Source organism: Lithobates pipiens, unplaced genomic scaffold (genome assembly GCF_037356315.1).
Source record: "Lithobates pipiens isolate NorthernLeopardFrog02 unplaced genomic scaffold, aLitPip1_a1.2 Scaffold_23, whole genome shotgun sequence".
In the NCBI taxonomy this organism is placed as follows: Eukaryota; Metazoa; Chordata; class Amphibia; order Anura; family Ranidae; genus Lithobates; species Lithobates pipiens.
Window position 1 is genome coordinate 199,264,932 of NW_027507785.1, and position 15,701 is coordinate 199,280,632.

The 15,701-nt window shown below is 44.0% G+C and overlaps 1 protein-coding gene across 2 annotated transcripts in view; it reads right to left on the minus strand.

Moving 5' to 3' along the window:
- Positions 1-15,701, minus strand: part of CRB1 (crumbs cell polarity complex component 1) — a 171,782-nt gene that overhangs the window by 18,859 nt on the left and 137,222 nt on the right. For both annotated transcript variants that reach the window (XM_077452761.1, XM_077452760.1), the window contains one exon: positions 8,075-8,201. In XM_077452761.1, coding sequence (XP_077308887.1) covers positions 8,075-8,201 — 127 coding nt within the window. The remainder of the gene's footprint in view (positions 1-8,074; positions 8,202-15,701) is intronic.

Genomic DNA, 15,701 nt, shown 5'->3' on the forward strand with positions numbered 1-15,701 from the left:
AAACTCAAGTCCGCCAAACAATCCCCCCGTGTGTAGCCTCCGGCATACTTTTTTGACCCGAAAGTACGGCGGACTTAGAATGCCGTGTTGCACTCCAATCTTCCCGCCGGACTCGCATTTCGGCGGACAATCCGGCCGTGTGTATGCCAGTCCGCCGTACTTTTGAAATGAGCAGACTTTTCCCGCCCGGAGAAAAGTCCGCTCATTTTGAGCGGGTCTCCAGGTAGGCGGGGCCCGCGAAGGAGACGTCGCTGGCCCCGCCGCCTGGTATAGACTTAAAGGGGAACCCCAACGCCGAAAAAAATCGGCGTGGGGGTCCCCCCCAAGTCCACAACAGACCCTTGTCTGAGCACGCTACCCGGCCGGCCAGGAAAGGGGGGGGCGAGCGAGCTCCCCCCCTCCTGAGCCGTACCAGGCCGCGTGCCCTCAACATGGGGGGTGCCTTGGGGAAGGGGGGGCCGCACGGCCCCCCCACCCCAAAGCACCTTGTCCCCATGTTGATGAGGACAAGGGCCTCTTCCAGACAACCCTGGCCGTTGGTTGTCGGGGTCTGCGGGCGGGGGGCTTATCGGAATCCAGGAGCCCCCTTTAATAAGGGGGCCCCCGGATACCGGCCCCCCACCCTATGTGAATGAGTATGGGGTACAATGTACCCCTACCCATTCACCTGTAAAATAAAAGTACAAAAAAAACACAACACACGAGATAAAATACTTTATTGCACAGCTCCGGGGGTCTTCCGTCTTCGGGGGTCTTCTCGCCGGACTCCTCCGCTATCTTCTTGTAGCTCTTTTGCTAGCGAAGGAGTCCGGCTTTCTTCCTCGCCGCCGGCCTCTTCTTCCGACTTCGGGGGTCTTGTCCCCCTCTTCGGTTCTTCTGCCGCGCCACCGCGCCTTCTTATAGCTCTTTTACAGGCGGTGGCCCGGTCTTCTGTCGCCGCCGCCGCCTTCCGTTCTTCTTCTTCTTCTTCTTCTCCAGGACATGTTGACTCGACGATCTCTCCGGCCGCAATGCCAGGGACGCGCTGCGCTGTGACTTATATAGGGACAAGGGGCGGTGTCACATGGGTTTATGTCACGTGGGTTGGTGTCACATGGTGACCCCGCCCCCTTACGATGTCACAGTCCCGGAGGATGCTGGGACTGTCGCCATGTGACATCAACCCATGTGACCAACCCATGTGACATAAACCTATGTGACACCGCCCCTTGTCCCTATATAAGTGGCAGCGCAGCGCGTCCCTGGCATTGCGGCCGGAGAGATCGTCGAGTCAACATGTCCTGGAGAAGAAGAAGAAGAAGAAGAAGAAGAACGGAAGGAGGCAGCGGCGAAAGAAGACCGGGCCACCGCCTGTAAAAGAGCTATAAGAAGGCGCGGTGGCCCGGCAGAAGAACCGAAAAGGGGGACAAGACCCCCGAAGTCGGAAGAAGAGGCCGGCAGCGAGGAAGAAAGCCGGACTCCTCCGCTAGCAAAAGAGCTACAAGAAGATAGCGGAGGAGTCCGGCGAGAAGACCCCCCAAAGACGGAAGACCCCCGGAGCTGTGCAATAAAGTATTTTATCTCGTGTGTTGTGTTTTTTTTGTACTTTTTCACACCCCCCATGTTGAGGGCACGCGGCCTGGTACGGCTCAGGAGGGGGGGCGCTCGCTGGCTTTCCTGGCTGGCCGGGTAGCGTGCTCGAACAAGGGTCTGTTGTGGACTTGGAGGGGACCCCACGCCGATTTTTTTCGGCATTGGGGTTCCCCTTTAAGTCCATACCTTCGCGGGCCCCGCCTACCTGGAGACGCACACGAAATGAGCGGACTTTCCTCTGCGTGTGTGGGCGAGTCCGTTCATTTCAAAAGTAGGGCAGATAGTACAGCGGACTTAGTACGCCGTATTAGTCCGCTCAAAAAGTGCCGTGTGTGGGCAAGTACCCCGTTCGGAAAGTCCGACGGACAGTCTGGCGGGAAGTCCGCCAGACTAAGTACGTCGGACATACCGCTACGTGTGTACGCGGCTTTAGAGAACCTTAGTGAACAAACAGCATCATGAAGGCCAAGGAACACACCAGACAGGTCAGGGATAAAGTTGTGGAGAAGTTTAAAGCAGGATTAGAAAATATCCCAAACTTTGAACATCTCATGGAGCACTGTTCAATCCATCATTCAAAAATGGAAAGGGTATAGCACAGCTGCAAACCTACCAAGACATGGCCATCCACCTAAACAGACAGGCTGTGCAAGAAGAGCATTAATCAAAGAAGCAGCCAAGAGGCCCATTGTAACTCTGGAGAAGCTGCAGTGAGCCACAGCTTGGAAGGGATAATCTGACCACAGGACAACTATTAGTTCTGCACTCCACAAATCTGGCCTTTATGGAAGAGTGGCAAGAAGAAAGCCTTGTCGAAAGAAAATTGCTGTTCACAGACGCTCTCCATCCAATCTGACAGAGCTTGAGCTATTTTGCAAAGAAGAATGGGCAAAAATGTCACACCCTAGGTGGGCAAACCTGGTAGAGACATACCCAAAAAGACTTGCAACTGTAATTGCAGTGAAAGGTGGTTTTACAAAGTATTGACTCAGGGGGGCTGAATACAAATGCATGCCACATTTTTCACATTTTTTATTTGAAAAAAAAAAAATTAAAACCATTTATCATTTTCCTTCCATGTCACAAATATATGCCACTTTATGTTGGTCTATCACATAAAATCCCAATAAAATACATTTACGTTTTTGGTTGTAACATGACAAAATGAGGAAAATTTCAAGGGGTATGAGAACTTTTTCAAGGCACTGTATGTTTCTTGATTTGATACTTTTGTATAAATTCTGTAGTCCAACTTGCCTTTAAAGTCCAATATAGTGTTTTTGTTTTTTTTCTTTTTCTTTATTTCATTCCACAGTGGGTATAACAAGCATGCTTTGCTGCATATGCAGACTTATTTTTACTATTGTGGGTTTAGTAACACTTTAAAGCGGAAGTCCCACAATTTTTTTATTTTTATTTAAAAGTCAGCAGCTACAAATACTGCAGCTGCTGACTTTTAAAATAAGGACACTTGCCTGTCCATGGGTGCCCATGATGTTGGCACCCAAGGCCGAACCGTCCCTCGGTCCTCGGATGCTGCCACCGCCATCTTTGGTAAGGGAATCAGAAAATGAAGCCTTGCGGCTGCACTTCCCGGTTCCCTACTGCGCATGCACAATCAGAATGGTCCCTGCTGTCTCTGGGACCCATGCGAGCCCCAACAGACAGCGCGGTGGGACGGGAAGAGGCGTATGCCCGGAAGTGGGTGTAAATACCTGACCGGTATCTTAGACAGGTATCTGCACCCCCCTCCCCCTTGAAAGGTGCCAAATGTGACACTGGAGGGGGGAAGGGTTCCGAAAAGCGGAGGTTCAATTTTTGTGTGAACCTCCGCTTTAACAACAATACTGATAGGGAGTATGAGGACAATGATGGTGATGACGACAGTGGTAAAGGTGAATACGGAAAACATTGGTTATTATGAGGATGATGATGATGATGATAATAATATTAGAAAGAACAAGGACCAACAAACATTCAAGATGAAAATGTATACATTTTAATGAAGACAGAAGAAATACATAAAACACACGTACAATACAAGCAGTACAAAGTGAAAAGAGAATAGTATAAACAACAGTATACTACAGTAATAATGGAAACTTTACATGGCAGTTTTTTTGTTATTAAAAATTAGGGACAAGCTTGGGATTGGATTGCATTCCCTGCCCTGCAAGACGCATTTACATAAAGGGGTGAGGATGCTCATGATATTGTTGACCTAATATGGCCAAATGAGAGGAAATCTCTCCAATGCAAGGCTAAATTCCATTGAAAAAATTCTCTTCTCCTGTTCTAGTGACAGCTATTACATTTTGGAATTCCCATCCCTTTCTGTCTCAGTGACAATAGTGACCAAGACACATATAGCTGGAAAATCGCCCAAGTGCAGACATACAGAAGTTCTGATCAGTGGACAGCAGTATAAAATGTTTTAAAATGTAAATGTTTTAAAATGTAATAAAAATGTTTTAGCTGTAGCTGTGCGCTGTGATGTCAGATAGCATGTCCCCCACAGTTTCTTCCACCTACCCCTATGTTACTACTCTTTCCTGTAGTGATGTGGCAGAATGAAGCATAGCGTGCAACAGTGTAAAAATTGACACATCCAGAAGTGTCAGATAGCAATGGCAGTCACCTGCTGGAAAGTTAAGAATTCCTCCCTTTTTTTTAAAAGATCATTCCTCTGTAACACTAGCGAGGGGGTCACTGCAAGAATGTGCTTGAATAGGTCCTAAAGTACTTCTGGTCACAGAGAAGAATGATGTGATCTGTTTATCTACATGGTCCATTGCGCTGCATTAAGACCATTGTATATATTACTGCCCGCATTTAACATTCAGGTAAATGCAAGCTATAGACACCCGGATATTTGTATCTATCACTGTATTTCATCTATTATGGCACAGAACAGAAAGCTACACCTACAGCGATGCATCAATACCACTCATGTACAAGTGATGTTATAGAGCAAGTATTCATGGAATTTGTGTGTGATCTCCTGCGTTGTATTTACATACCTAGGTACAGGTAATTAAATATCCCAAGAAAGCTATTACACAGAAATTATCCTAAGTACCTATATCTGCAGTGTATAAACATATGTACAGGGTGTCCTTTTTTGTTCTGGATTGTTACAATACTTAAGTGAAACCTAGAGGTCTTTCACAGTCAGGCAGATCAGGAGTTCTGACTTCAGTCTCACTTATTTGTGGTTTTCTTATTCCAGGTCAGTGGCTTAAACCCCATACACACAATCAGAAATTCTGCCAGCAAAAGTCAAATGGGAGCTTTTGGTCAGAAATTCTGACCGTGTGTACGCTCCATCTGACTTTTTCTGGCAGAATTCCAGCCAGCAAAAGATTGAGAGCAGGTTCTCTATTTTTCGGTCGGAAAATGTTCCGATCGTCTGTACAAATTCCGATGCGCAAAATTCCTACGCATGCTCGGAAACAATTTGACGCATGCTTGGAACTTTATTTTCTCGGCTCATCGTAGTGTTGTACGTCACAGTGTTCTTGGCAGTCGAAAGTTCCAAGAACTTTTGTGTGACCGTGTGTATGCAAGCCAAGCTTGAACGGAATTCAGTCTGAAAACATGTTTTTTCCGATGGAAAATCTGCATGGGTGCGGGGCATTAGAATGTGTTGAAGCCAGAGAATCAGCATTATATCCAGGAAACTGGCATTTTCAGCAATGCCAGACTCTGGGTTTCTTTTAGCACAGATTAGCATGTCTACATGGCTGTATTATTAGGGTTGCCAATACTAGGCATTTGCAGGAGTATCGGTACTCCTGCAAATGCCTCCAATACGTGGAACCGATACTGGAAGTGGTGTCAGCTTAGGGGGGGGGGGGGGGGGCGGAGAGTGGTGGTCGGCACCCAGGTGACACCCACCACCCGCATGTCCAAGGCAGCTACGTCGGCTGGACTGCTTCTTGAGCCTGCGCCCCTCTCCGTGGCCAGCCGCCCTTTATTGCATGGCCGGGAAGGTGGATACTAGTTCAGTTGGCCATGAAGGGGAGGAGCTGGAGAGGAGATCCCATGTTCCACTTGTCAGGATAGGTGTCACTGCAGGATGGAAGGAAATTAACTGAACCAACGGTAGCCTTGGTATGTCCATTGACTATCTTGGCATCTTGGACTGAGTAATCAAGAGATACTATGGAAGCTGTGACAGCCTGGAAACTCCTAGCCACAAGCAATCTTGATGGAACATCACAAGGTACAATACAGCTGAGTAACACTGGGAAGGTGAAGCCTTATTTTTGTAGTGTCACTGCAGGCACAGGCACCATGGACTGCATAAAAAGTGAGTGCTGCTTTGTCAGTTCATTTGTGATAAGAGGGTGCTTTGGTCACGGTGTCTCTCTCTCTTACAATGTGAGTGATACTGAACATAGGATAACAGAAGATAAAGTGAAGGCATCAGAGATCAGACATTGCCTTTACTTTACCTTTTGTTATCCTCTGTTCAGTATCACTCACATTGTAAAGCCTCATACACACGATTGGACTTTGTACAAACGTTCCCGTGGTTTTTTGTAGAAAGGGCGTCGGCCGTGAACTTGTATTGCATACACACGGCAGGACTTTTTCAGCCAACTTTCACCAAATCACGTGTTTTTTCTGCTCTTTACCACCACCTTTGGTCAACTTCTGTATTGTTGTCTGATCGTTTGCATTGGTTCTGAGCATGCGTGTTTGTACTTTATACAAAAGTCCTATGGTTTTCTGTACACACGATCAGACTTTGCTCCATCTGACTTTTTTTGCCGGAAAGTTTGTCCATTTGCACCGCCAACAAAACACGATGAAAACTGAAAAAGTTTGTCCGATGGAGTGTACGCAAGGTCGGATGTTGCCTTAAAACAGCTCATTTGCATGTTTGTTGTCAAAAAGTCTGATCATGTGTATGGGCCTTTAGAGAGAGACAGTTCTTTGATCCAACAAGGTGTCCTGCATTTAACCGCTTCCTGTCCGCCGCACGTTTATGGATGTCCTGTAGCTGCAGCAATGACCGAAATATCATTCTTTAGCCCCAGCAATTCTGCACTAGATAAAAGTAATCCAGGCATCTAGCAAGCCATGGGATTACTTTTACAGGTGGCGAAAGGGGGTCCCACCCCCCTGCCACCACCGACTCTACCGGGCTCTCCCATGTGATCCGAAAGCCTGGTAGGGATGCGACCGGCGGCAGACAGTGAGAGGAACTGATGATGTTCCTCCAACTGTATGATGTCAGAAACAGGAAGCGGCAAGGAATTAGTCACTTCCTGTTTTGGCTCTTTGTTTACCTGGCCGTTAGTAGTGAGTGAAGCAACCAATCAGACCAATCTGTGTCTGATCGGCTGCATTGGAGGCCAGAGGACATATTTGGGGTCTAATAGACTCCAGATCTCTCTATAAAGGCCCATGCTGCTACAAGGGATGTTGTTCATCCTTTGTAATAGCAATAAAGTTGTTAAAAAAGTTCATCCTTTGTAATAGCAATAAAAAAAGTTACAGGTACGGTGTTAAAAAAAAAAATGAAATAATCAAATAACAAAAAATTCAAAATAGGTATCAGTAATTGGTATCGGCAAGTACTTGAGGAAATGTATCGGTACTCGGTCTTAAAATACTGGTATCGGTGCATCCCTAATTATCATTATTATTATTATACAGGATTTATATAGTGCCAAAAGTTTGCGTAGTGCTTTACAACATAAGGGCAGACAGCACAGTTACAATACAATTCGATGCTGGAGGAATTAGGGGGCCCTGCTTGTTATAGCTTACACTGTGCACCAATAATAATACTAATAATAATAAGAAGTCTGTATAGTAATCTGCTGGTACTAGGCACATTGGTTGTGGCCTGCAGCTATGCAAACAGTACACATATGGGTTCTGTCCAGCCTTTGGGGGCAGTAGCTCATAAGCCCACTGTACTACTTATTCTGAAAGCATTTCAATAGAAATGTACTTGTTGATAGAATGAGGCTTATTTATTTAAACAAAAAGGACGTTAACTGCTCCTGCCACCCATAGCCACCAAACGGCAGTGAGAGGAACTAAAAGGATTCTGTCTGATATTTTTCCTGAGAATACTAGAAAAAAGATAGCTGTTTAGTCCAACAAAGATGCCTGCTTTTCCTCCATTTATAAACAGTCTCATTATAGACAAAACAAAATGGAAACAAAAGACCACACTCACAACACCCCTAAAAATGAAGGGGCTAAAGCAGCTAGCCTAATCTTGGGGAATCACAAACATAAACAAAATGTGCTAATAAAGGCAGTGCTACACATAAACAATCCCATTGCCTGGCTGTTTGAGTATGGGAATTGGATTGTGTAGGTCCTGGCTGATCTAACCAGGAAAGGGTTACTGATCATCATACTCCTGATCCCCCCACTCTACTGCTGGCTCATCGTCCATATGCAGTATTAGGTAAGAAAGCAGTTGGAAAAGGTTCTGCCACAGCAGCATGGACACGTAGAATGACAGGTCGCTTACATCGATCTCGCAGTGCTTCCCAGCATAATTCATGTCGCAGATGCAGTGGAATTCATTGAGCAGGTTCTGACAGAGTCCTCCATTGAGACAGGGATTCGACTTGCACTCATCATAGTCAATCTCACACCTGTGAATCCACATAAGAAACAGTCAAAAAAGGTTCCGTTTAGGACAAATCTGTCACTGATTGTAGCTCACTTAAAATGAATTGTATAAAAGTCAATAATCTGTACTTTACTGCTGCTGAATGCAACCCATTGAAGAGAATGGGGCCATTCCAACCATCATGTGTACTGTAAGCAGCTTCAGCGCATTTGTGCACAATTTATATTGTTACAACAGGTGGTGAAAAGGCAACATATCATCTTCTCACCTCCTGTCAAACACCACTGCTTCAGCTCGCTGTCGGCAGAGCCAGTTCAGGCTGGGGCAAGACCACAACAATAGAGTCGGTGTCCACCCACATGCCTGGACCAGCACCCGGCTCAGACTTACAGCCAGTTGCTGAGAGCCTGAGCCAGCCGCTCCTGCCCCCTTCTCAGCCCAGCTCTCCAGTGAGCGTGGAGGGCAGAGCAGAGAGCTTCTGACTGACAGTCACCAGCTCTCTTGCCCCCGGCAGCTGTGAAATGGAGTGATCGGCAGTGTTTGACCGCTTGGTTCTCAGTGTTAGTGCCACCAGGAGACAGGTACAGCATTGGAACTAGGTAAGTATGATTCTAAAAAAAAAATAAAAAAACACATAAGTTTTAACAGGAAGAGTGTAAATCTCCCCAAGTATTTAATTTATCAAATTAAACCTTTTATTAAAGTGGATGTAAAACTGATTCATGAAATTTGACCTGGGCACATATACAGTATCTGTAGTGTTTACTTATTTCTCTCCAAAGCCCTAAGTCCCGTGTCTTTCTGCTGCTTCATTCCTCTGATATCAGCATGATAACTTCTGGCAAGTTCTCCAACATGGGAGATAAAAGCAGCTGAAAATTTGTATCGGGGAGGTTGCTATAAATAGATTAGCAGAGAGCTGGTCTATTCACAGCACAGCTCTGCAAGTTTCTTTCTTCCTCTACCTATTTTAGAGGGGGATGTGTGCCTTTTCTCCAATCAGCTCCCACACAGTGCATACCAAGACTCCCCACCCACTGCTGAAGTAAAAGAAGAAATTCTAACATGATGTTCACTTTCTAAAGAATGCAAAAAGCTGAAGACAGCAGATATACATGTAAAACGTATGTAGGGAGATTTGTTTAATCTCTGTGTATCATCTGAGGCTGTTCACTTCACTTGGTATTGGAGAGCATTTACCTCCACTTTAAGGTTGTAAACATACAGATTAATAAAGACATGCGTGATAGGTCAATAGGACAGTATTAATAAATATTAATACAGTATCCTGTGACAATGTAAGATACAAGTACCGACAAATACCTATGACAAAATATTACTTAAACTTGTATTGTATAACAAATACAACATTTTAATAATACATATGAAATGGTAAATGAACGATCATTTATCCCTACATAATAATGCATTAATAATGTGTACCAATGAAAAAAAAAGAACAGAAAAATAAATAAGTATATAAAATTAAATAAAAGGGGATATATTGGATATATAAAAAAATATTATGTAAAAGGAAAAAAAAATATGTTCAGTAGGGTAACTGGGAAAAGCAAATGAAGTACAACCTATATTTGAATATTGAAAAAAAAAGACATAAGATAGAAAAGAAAGGGGGGAAAGAAAAGAGAATGAAAATGAAAAAAAGAAAGAAGAGGAAAGGATGTAAGGCAGGGAGGAAAGAACTAGAATTACAGTGCCTATAAAAAGTATTCATATCCCTTGAAATTTTCCACATTTTGTCATGTTACAACCTAAAACATAATTTCTATCACTATCCATGATGTATAACTCAATGCTTGTATAATGTCCACTGAAATGCATCTCAGGTGGGTGTTGAGATGCTTTCCCCATGATCTGTCCACATCTGCCCTGTCGTGCCTGTGTTAACGATGGTGAAGGGTCAGATGGGACTCTGGGGTGACCTTCTATGGGGTGCTTCCTATCACCTGCCTGGGCCTACTTTAATACATTTGTTGTATTAGTCTCCAACATGTATTCTTATGCAGAATGTAAATATTTTTTTTGTTTTGTGGATCGATTCTATCCTGTTCATTATCCTAAGACATGTAACTTTTTGTACTGGTTATACCTATTGTCAATTTTAATAAAAACTTTATTAAAACATTTTTTGGGGGGATTTTATGTGATAGACCAACACAAAGTGGCACATAATAAGAGTTTTTTTAGAGAACCTTGATGAACAAACAGCATCATGAAGGCCAAGGAACACAGCAGACAGATCAAGGATAACGTTGTGGAGAAGATTAATGCAGGGTTAGGTTTTAAAAAAAATAAAAATCCCAAGCTTTGAACATCTCAAGGAGCACTGTTCAATCCATCATTCAAAAATGGAAAGAGTAAGACACAAGTGCAAACAACCACACAAACAAGAAATGGCCATCCAACTAAACTGACTGGCCAGACAAGGAGAGCATTAATCAGAGAAGCAGCCAAGAGGCCCATGGTAGCTCTGGAGGAGTTGCAGAGATCCACAGCTTAGGTGGCAGAGACATGCCCAAAAAGACTTGCAGCTGTAATTGCAGCAAAAGGTGGTTCTACAAAGTATTGACTGAATACAAATGCACGGCACACTTTTGAGATATTTATAAAATAATTTGAAAACCATTTATCATTTTCCTTCCACTTCACAATTATGTGCCTCTTTGTGTTGGTCTACCACATAAAATCCCAGTAAAATACATTTACATTTTTTAGTTGTAACATGACAAAATGTGGAAAACTTCAAGGGGTGTGAATACTTTTTCAAGGCACTGAAAGGCCTTGAAAGGACAAAATTTTAGGTTAAATTGAAAATTCCATCTATGCATACCATAGGTCGTAAAAAGAAGCAAAGTTATCATTAGTCATGGCAATTAATTCCTCCATTCTCATGAGATGGTTTAGTACAGTGACAATTCTTACTGGAAAATCGCCCCATTGGATGATTAATCTCACCTCCCTTTTCATTGAAAACTTTTTAAAATTCGTGATTGCCTAAGCTCTTGTACACACGGTCGGACATTCCGACGGAAAATGTCCGATCGGACCGCATTCCAAACGATCGGATTTTCCGACAACTCGATGGATTTTGTTGTCGGAATGTCCGACCGTGTGTACAAGGGCTAAGACTTTTTTTAGCCAGAGACAATGTTCAGCCGGATTAACAGAAAAGGTGAATCTCCCCAGCGGGGACACCAATGTCAGTTGTGTTAGGTTTGAGTTAGGTATCGAGGTCATGCAATAACCTGTTAGGCTAGGTTCACATTAGGGTGTTTTTGTTGTGCTCCCAATTTGACATCCATGTGGGTGTAGGTGCATGTCCCCAAATTCACACGGTGCATGCACCCACACAGATGTCAAATTGGAAGCAGCGGCGGTGTCCATACAACCGCATCTTCACAATTGACATCAAGGGGACTGCCTGCACGAGGAACATCTGTGCATCCCCGTGCTGGTAAACAAAGCCGGTCATGGGTGTACGCTTTAGTAGGCCCTATGGGAACAACAGGCTTTACACCACGGACATGCAAATAGGGATTTCTTTGAAACATAGAAAATACAGGAAATAAACCGAAAATTACTTCATGTTTGCAGATTATATTGTTGGGACATTTTTTGGAAACACAGTAAATCCCGCAGCACAAAAGGAAGTACAAAATAAATGTATGCAGGAGATCACCTAAAGGCTCTGATCCGCCAAAGAGCAGCCACAAATATATTAAAACAAAATTAGATTGAACTTGTGGTAATTCCAAAAAAATAAATGTTAGCATCATTAAACTAAAGTCTAAAAATAATAACTGCCAAATTGCCATAAAACATAGACTATATACTACTTATAGGTCATATCAATATCCATTAAAGGGGTTGTAAAGGTAAATGCCTTTTCACCTTAATGCATTCTATGCATTAAGGTGAAAAAACATCTGACACTGCCTGCACCCCCAGCCCCCCCGTTTTACTTACCGCACCCCTGCTGTCAATCACATCCACTGAAGCGGAGCGCCGGGGGGCGGGGCCGTGTGATACAGCGAGCGGTTATAGCCGCCGGCTGTATCACGGAAGCGCGCCCGCAGGTGCTTCTCACCATGCGAGGGAGCTCGCATAAACGTGAGAAGTACCTGCGGGAGGAAGCCGAGACAGCCGCCGAGGGATCCCAGAAGAGCAGGTTCGGGGCCACTCTGTGCAAAACGAGCTGCACAGTGGAGGCAAGTATGACATGTTTGTTATTTAAAAAAAAAAATAAAAAAAAATTTCACTTTACAATCCCTTTAAAACCTGGCAATACCTGCATTCATATCGGTGCTGCTCTGCTGTATGCACAGTAGGCCTCAGATAACCACAACTACAGCAGCCAGATCATTAGGCTGGAAGTGGAACTGTAAGCTAAAAAAATTGATAATAATCACAAATACACTAAAATTTCATAAAAGCTACAAGATAACAGCTGGAGCTCTCCTGATCACTCCTGCAAAGATCTCTATGTCAGTATTCTATCCCACTGGAGGTATAGTGTTCAACTCAAGATCATTTTCTGTATGGCACAGATCATTGTTATTAGTACATTTTATGGCATTTTGGCAATTATTATTTATATGCTTTATTTGAATGCTACTTTAATTTATATTGCTTGGAATTAATGCAAGCATGACCTAACTTTGTTTTGACTTTTTTTTGGACACATTTTTGTTACAATGTAAAGATAGTGTTTTGATTTGTTCATGTGTTTGAGTGGGCAGGCTTTATCGGTTTACTTTTTATATCTTGTGTATTTTGTTACACATGCAGCTATAGCAACACGTTGAACACACTTTTTTCAGCAAAGGGTAGCACAAATTAATACACAGGTGATACTCAAAAAATTTGAATGTCGACAAGATGCCGTGATTTGTCATAATTGTGATGAGAATTGTGATCAGCCTGTGGCACTGCTGAGGTGTTATGGAAAACCAGGATGCTTCAATAGCGGCCTTCAGCTCTTCTGCATTGTTCAGTCTCATGTCTCTCATCTTTCTCTTGGCAATGCCCCATAGATTCTCTATGGGGTTCAGGTCAGGCGAGTTTGCTGGCCAATCAAGCACAGCAATCCCATAATTGAACCAGGTTTTGGTGCTTTTGGCAGTGTGGCAGGTGCCAAGTCCTGCTGGAAAATGAAGTGAGCATCTCCATAGAGCTCGTCTGCAGAAGGAAGCATGAAAAAAATTTCCCAGTAGACAGCTGCGTTGTCCCTGGACTTAATGAAGCAGAGTGGACCAACTCCAGCAGATGACATGGCTCTCCAAATCAACACAGGCTGTGGAAACTTCACACTGGACTTCAAGCATCTTGCAGTGTGTGCCTCTCCATTCTTCCTCCATACTCTGGGTCCTTGGTTTCCAAATGAGATGCAAAATTTGCTCTCATCAGAAAAGAGGACTTTGGACCACCGAGCAGCAACAGACCAGGTCTGTTTTCCTTTAGCCCAGGTAAGACGCTTCTGACATTGTTTGTTGTTCAGGAGTGGCTTGACAAGAGGAATACGACATTTGAAGCCCATGTCCAGGATCCATCTGTGTATGGTGGGTGGCTCTTGATGCACTGACTCCAGCCTCAGTCCACTCCTTGTGAAAGTCCCCAACACTTTTGAATGGCCTTTTCCTGACAATCCTCTCCAGGCTGAGGTCATCCCTGCTGCTTGTGCACCTTTTTCTTTCATACTTTTCCCTTCCACATAACTTTCTATAAATGTGCTTTATGGAGGGTGTCAATGATGGTTTTCTGCACAACTGTCAGGTCAGCAGTCTTTCCCGTGATTGTGATTCCTACTGAACCAGACCGAGAGACCATTTAAAGGCTCAGAAACCCTTTGCAGATGTTAAGGCTTAATTAGCTGATTAGAGTGGGACACTTTGAGCCTAGAATATTGCGCCTTTTCACAATATTCTAATTTTCTGAGATTGTGGATTTGGTGTTTTCATGAGCTGTAAGCCATAATCATCACAATTATGACAAATCACGGTTTGAACTATCTTGCTTTGCATGTAATGAGTCTATCTCATGTAATAGTTTCACCCTTTAATGCCACGTACACACGATCGGAATTCTCGTCGGAAGAAGCTCTGATGGTTTTTCCGACGGAATTCCGCTCAAGCTGTCTTGCCTACACACGGTCACACCAAATTCCGACCGCCAAGAACGCGGTGACGTCCACCACGTACTACGGGACTAGAAAAGGGAAGTTTAATAGCCAGTAGCCAATAGCTTCCGTCTTGTAGTTGAATCTGAGCATGCGTGAGTTTTGGCATGTCGGAATTGCATACACACGATCGGAATTACCGATAGAACGTTTTTCTGCCGGGAAAATTGAGAACATGCTATTAATTTTTGGTTGGCAGAAACTCGGACAGCTAAATTCCGATGGAGCATACACACGGTCGCATTTTCTGATGAAAAGCTCTCATCTGTCTTTTTCTGGCCGGAATTCCGACCGTGTGTACGTGGCATGAGTTGCATTAGTGAAATTAACTTTTGCACGATATTCAAATTTTTGGATTATCACCTGTATGTGCAGTGCCATGCCATGCATCTCATTCTTGAACACAAACAGAAATTCCTGACACAGGGATGTAAAGATTTACTATAGGGTGTGTGTTGGGGACAACAAATAACACCATAAAAGTACATGATCAGTGCACAAATACACAAGGTGCAGGTAGGAAGGATTATAATGCCATAAAGTGGTAGTAAACAGCTTGCTCACTTGTACCTACAATTAAGCTTATAATAAATATTACCTGTGGGTACAATTAATATCAGAAAAATATCAGCAAATATTCATTACTTCTGCAGCTGGAGACATCACCAGTGTATGTGCACCGCACCCTGAAGAGATGGCATGCCATTCCTTCAGAGCTCTATGCCACGGCTGTAGCTTCTATGCACGTGTGGGAGTGACTTCATTGTGGATAAAACTTTGAGAATTCAATAAACATATCTTTAAAAATAAATAAAATGATGTAGAAATAAGATTTCCATATAAAAAAAGAGAAGTGCTACTTGCCTGTCGCATAGCGAATAAACACACTACCGCCAACCCCCCCCCCCCCCCCCAATCCCTGGTTCCTGCTGCACTTGCCTTCCTGTGTAATTAGCTGTTACTGCCCACACAGCCGGTGCAGTGGTCTGGGGATTTCAAAGCCCCACTCCTCTTCCCCATCTTTCCTTAGGGCTTCCAGGATGGATCCGAGCGATTCTGATTGGGCACGTGCTGGCATGTGACCAAGTTGACCAATGGGAAAACAAGGAAGGTCGTGCGTTGAATGGTCAGAGAGGTATAAGGGGGTCCAAATCTTCCCCACTGAGCATCAATCTATGTTGCAGCTGCTGCGTGCCATTCAGGGGCGGATCCAGAGTCTAATCTCGGGAGGGGCACTGCTATAAAATATGTTTTTGGGGGGCAATTTATATGGGAAATGGCTGGTATTGGCGCTTCAATCATTACGGCACCATGGTTGTTATGGTG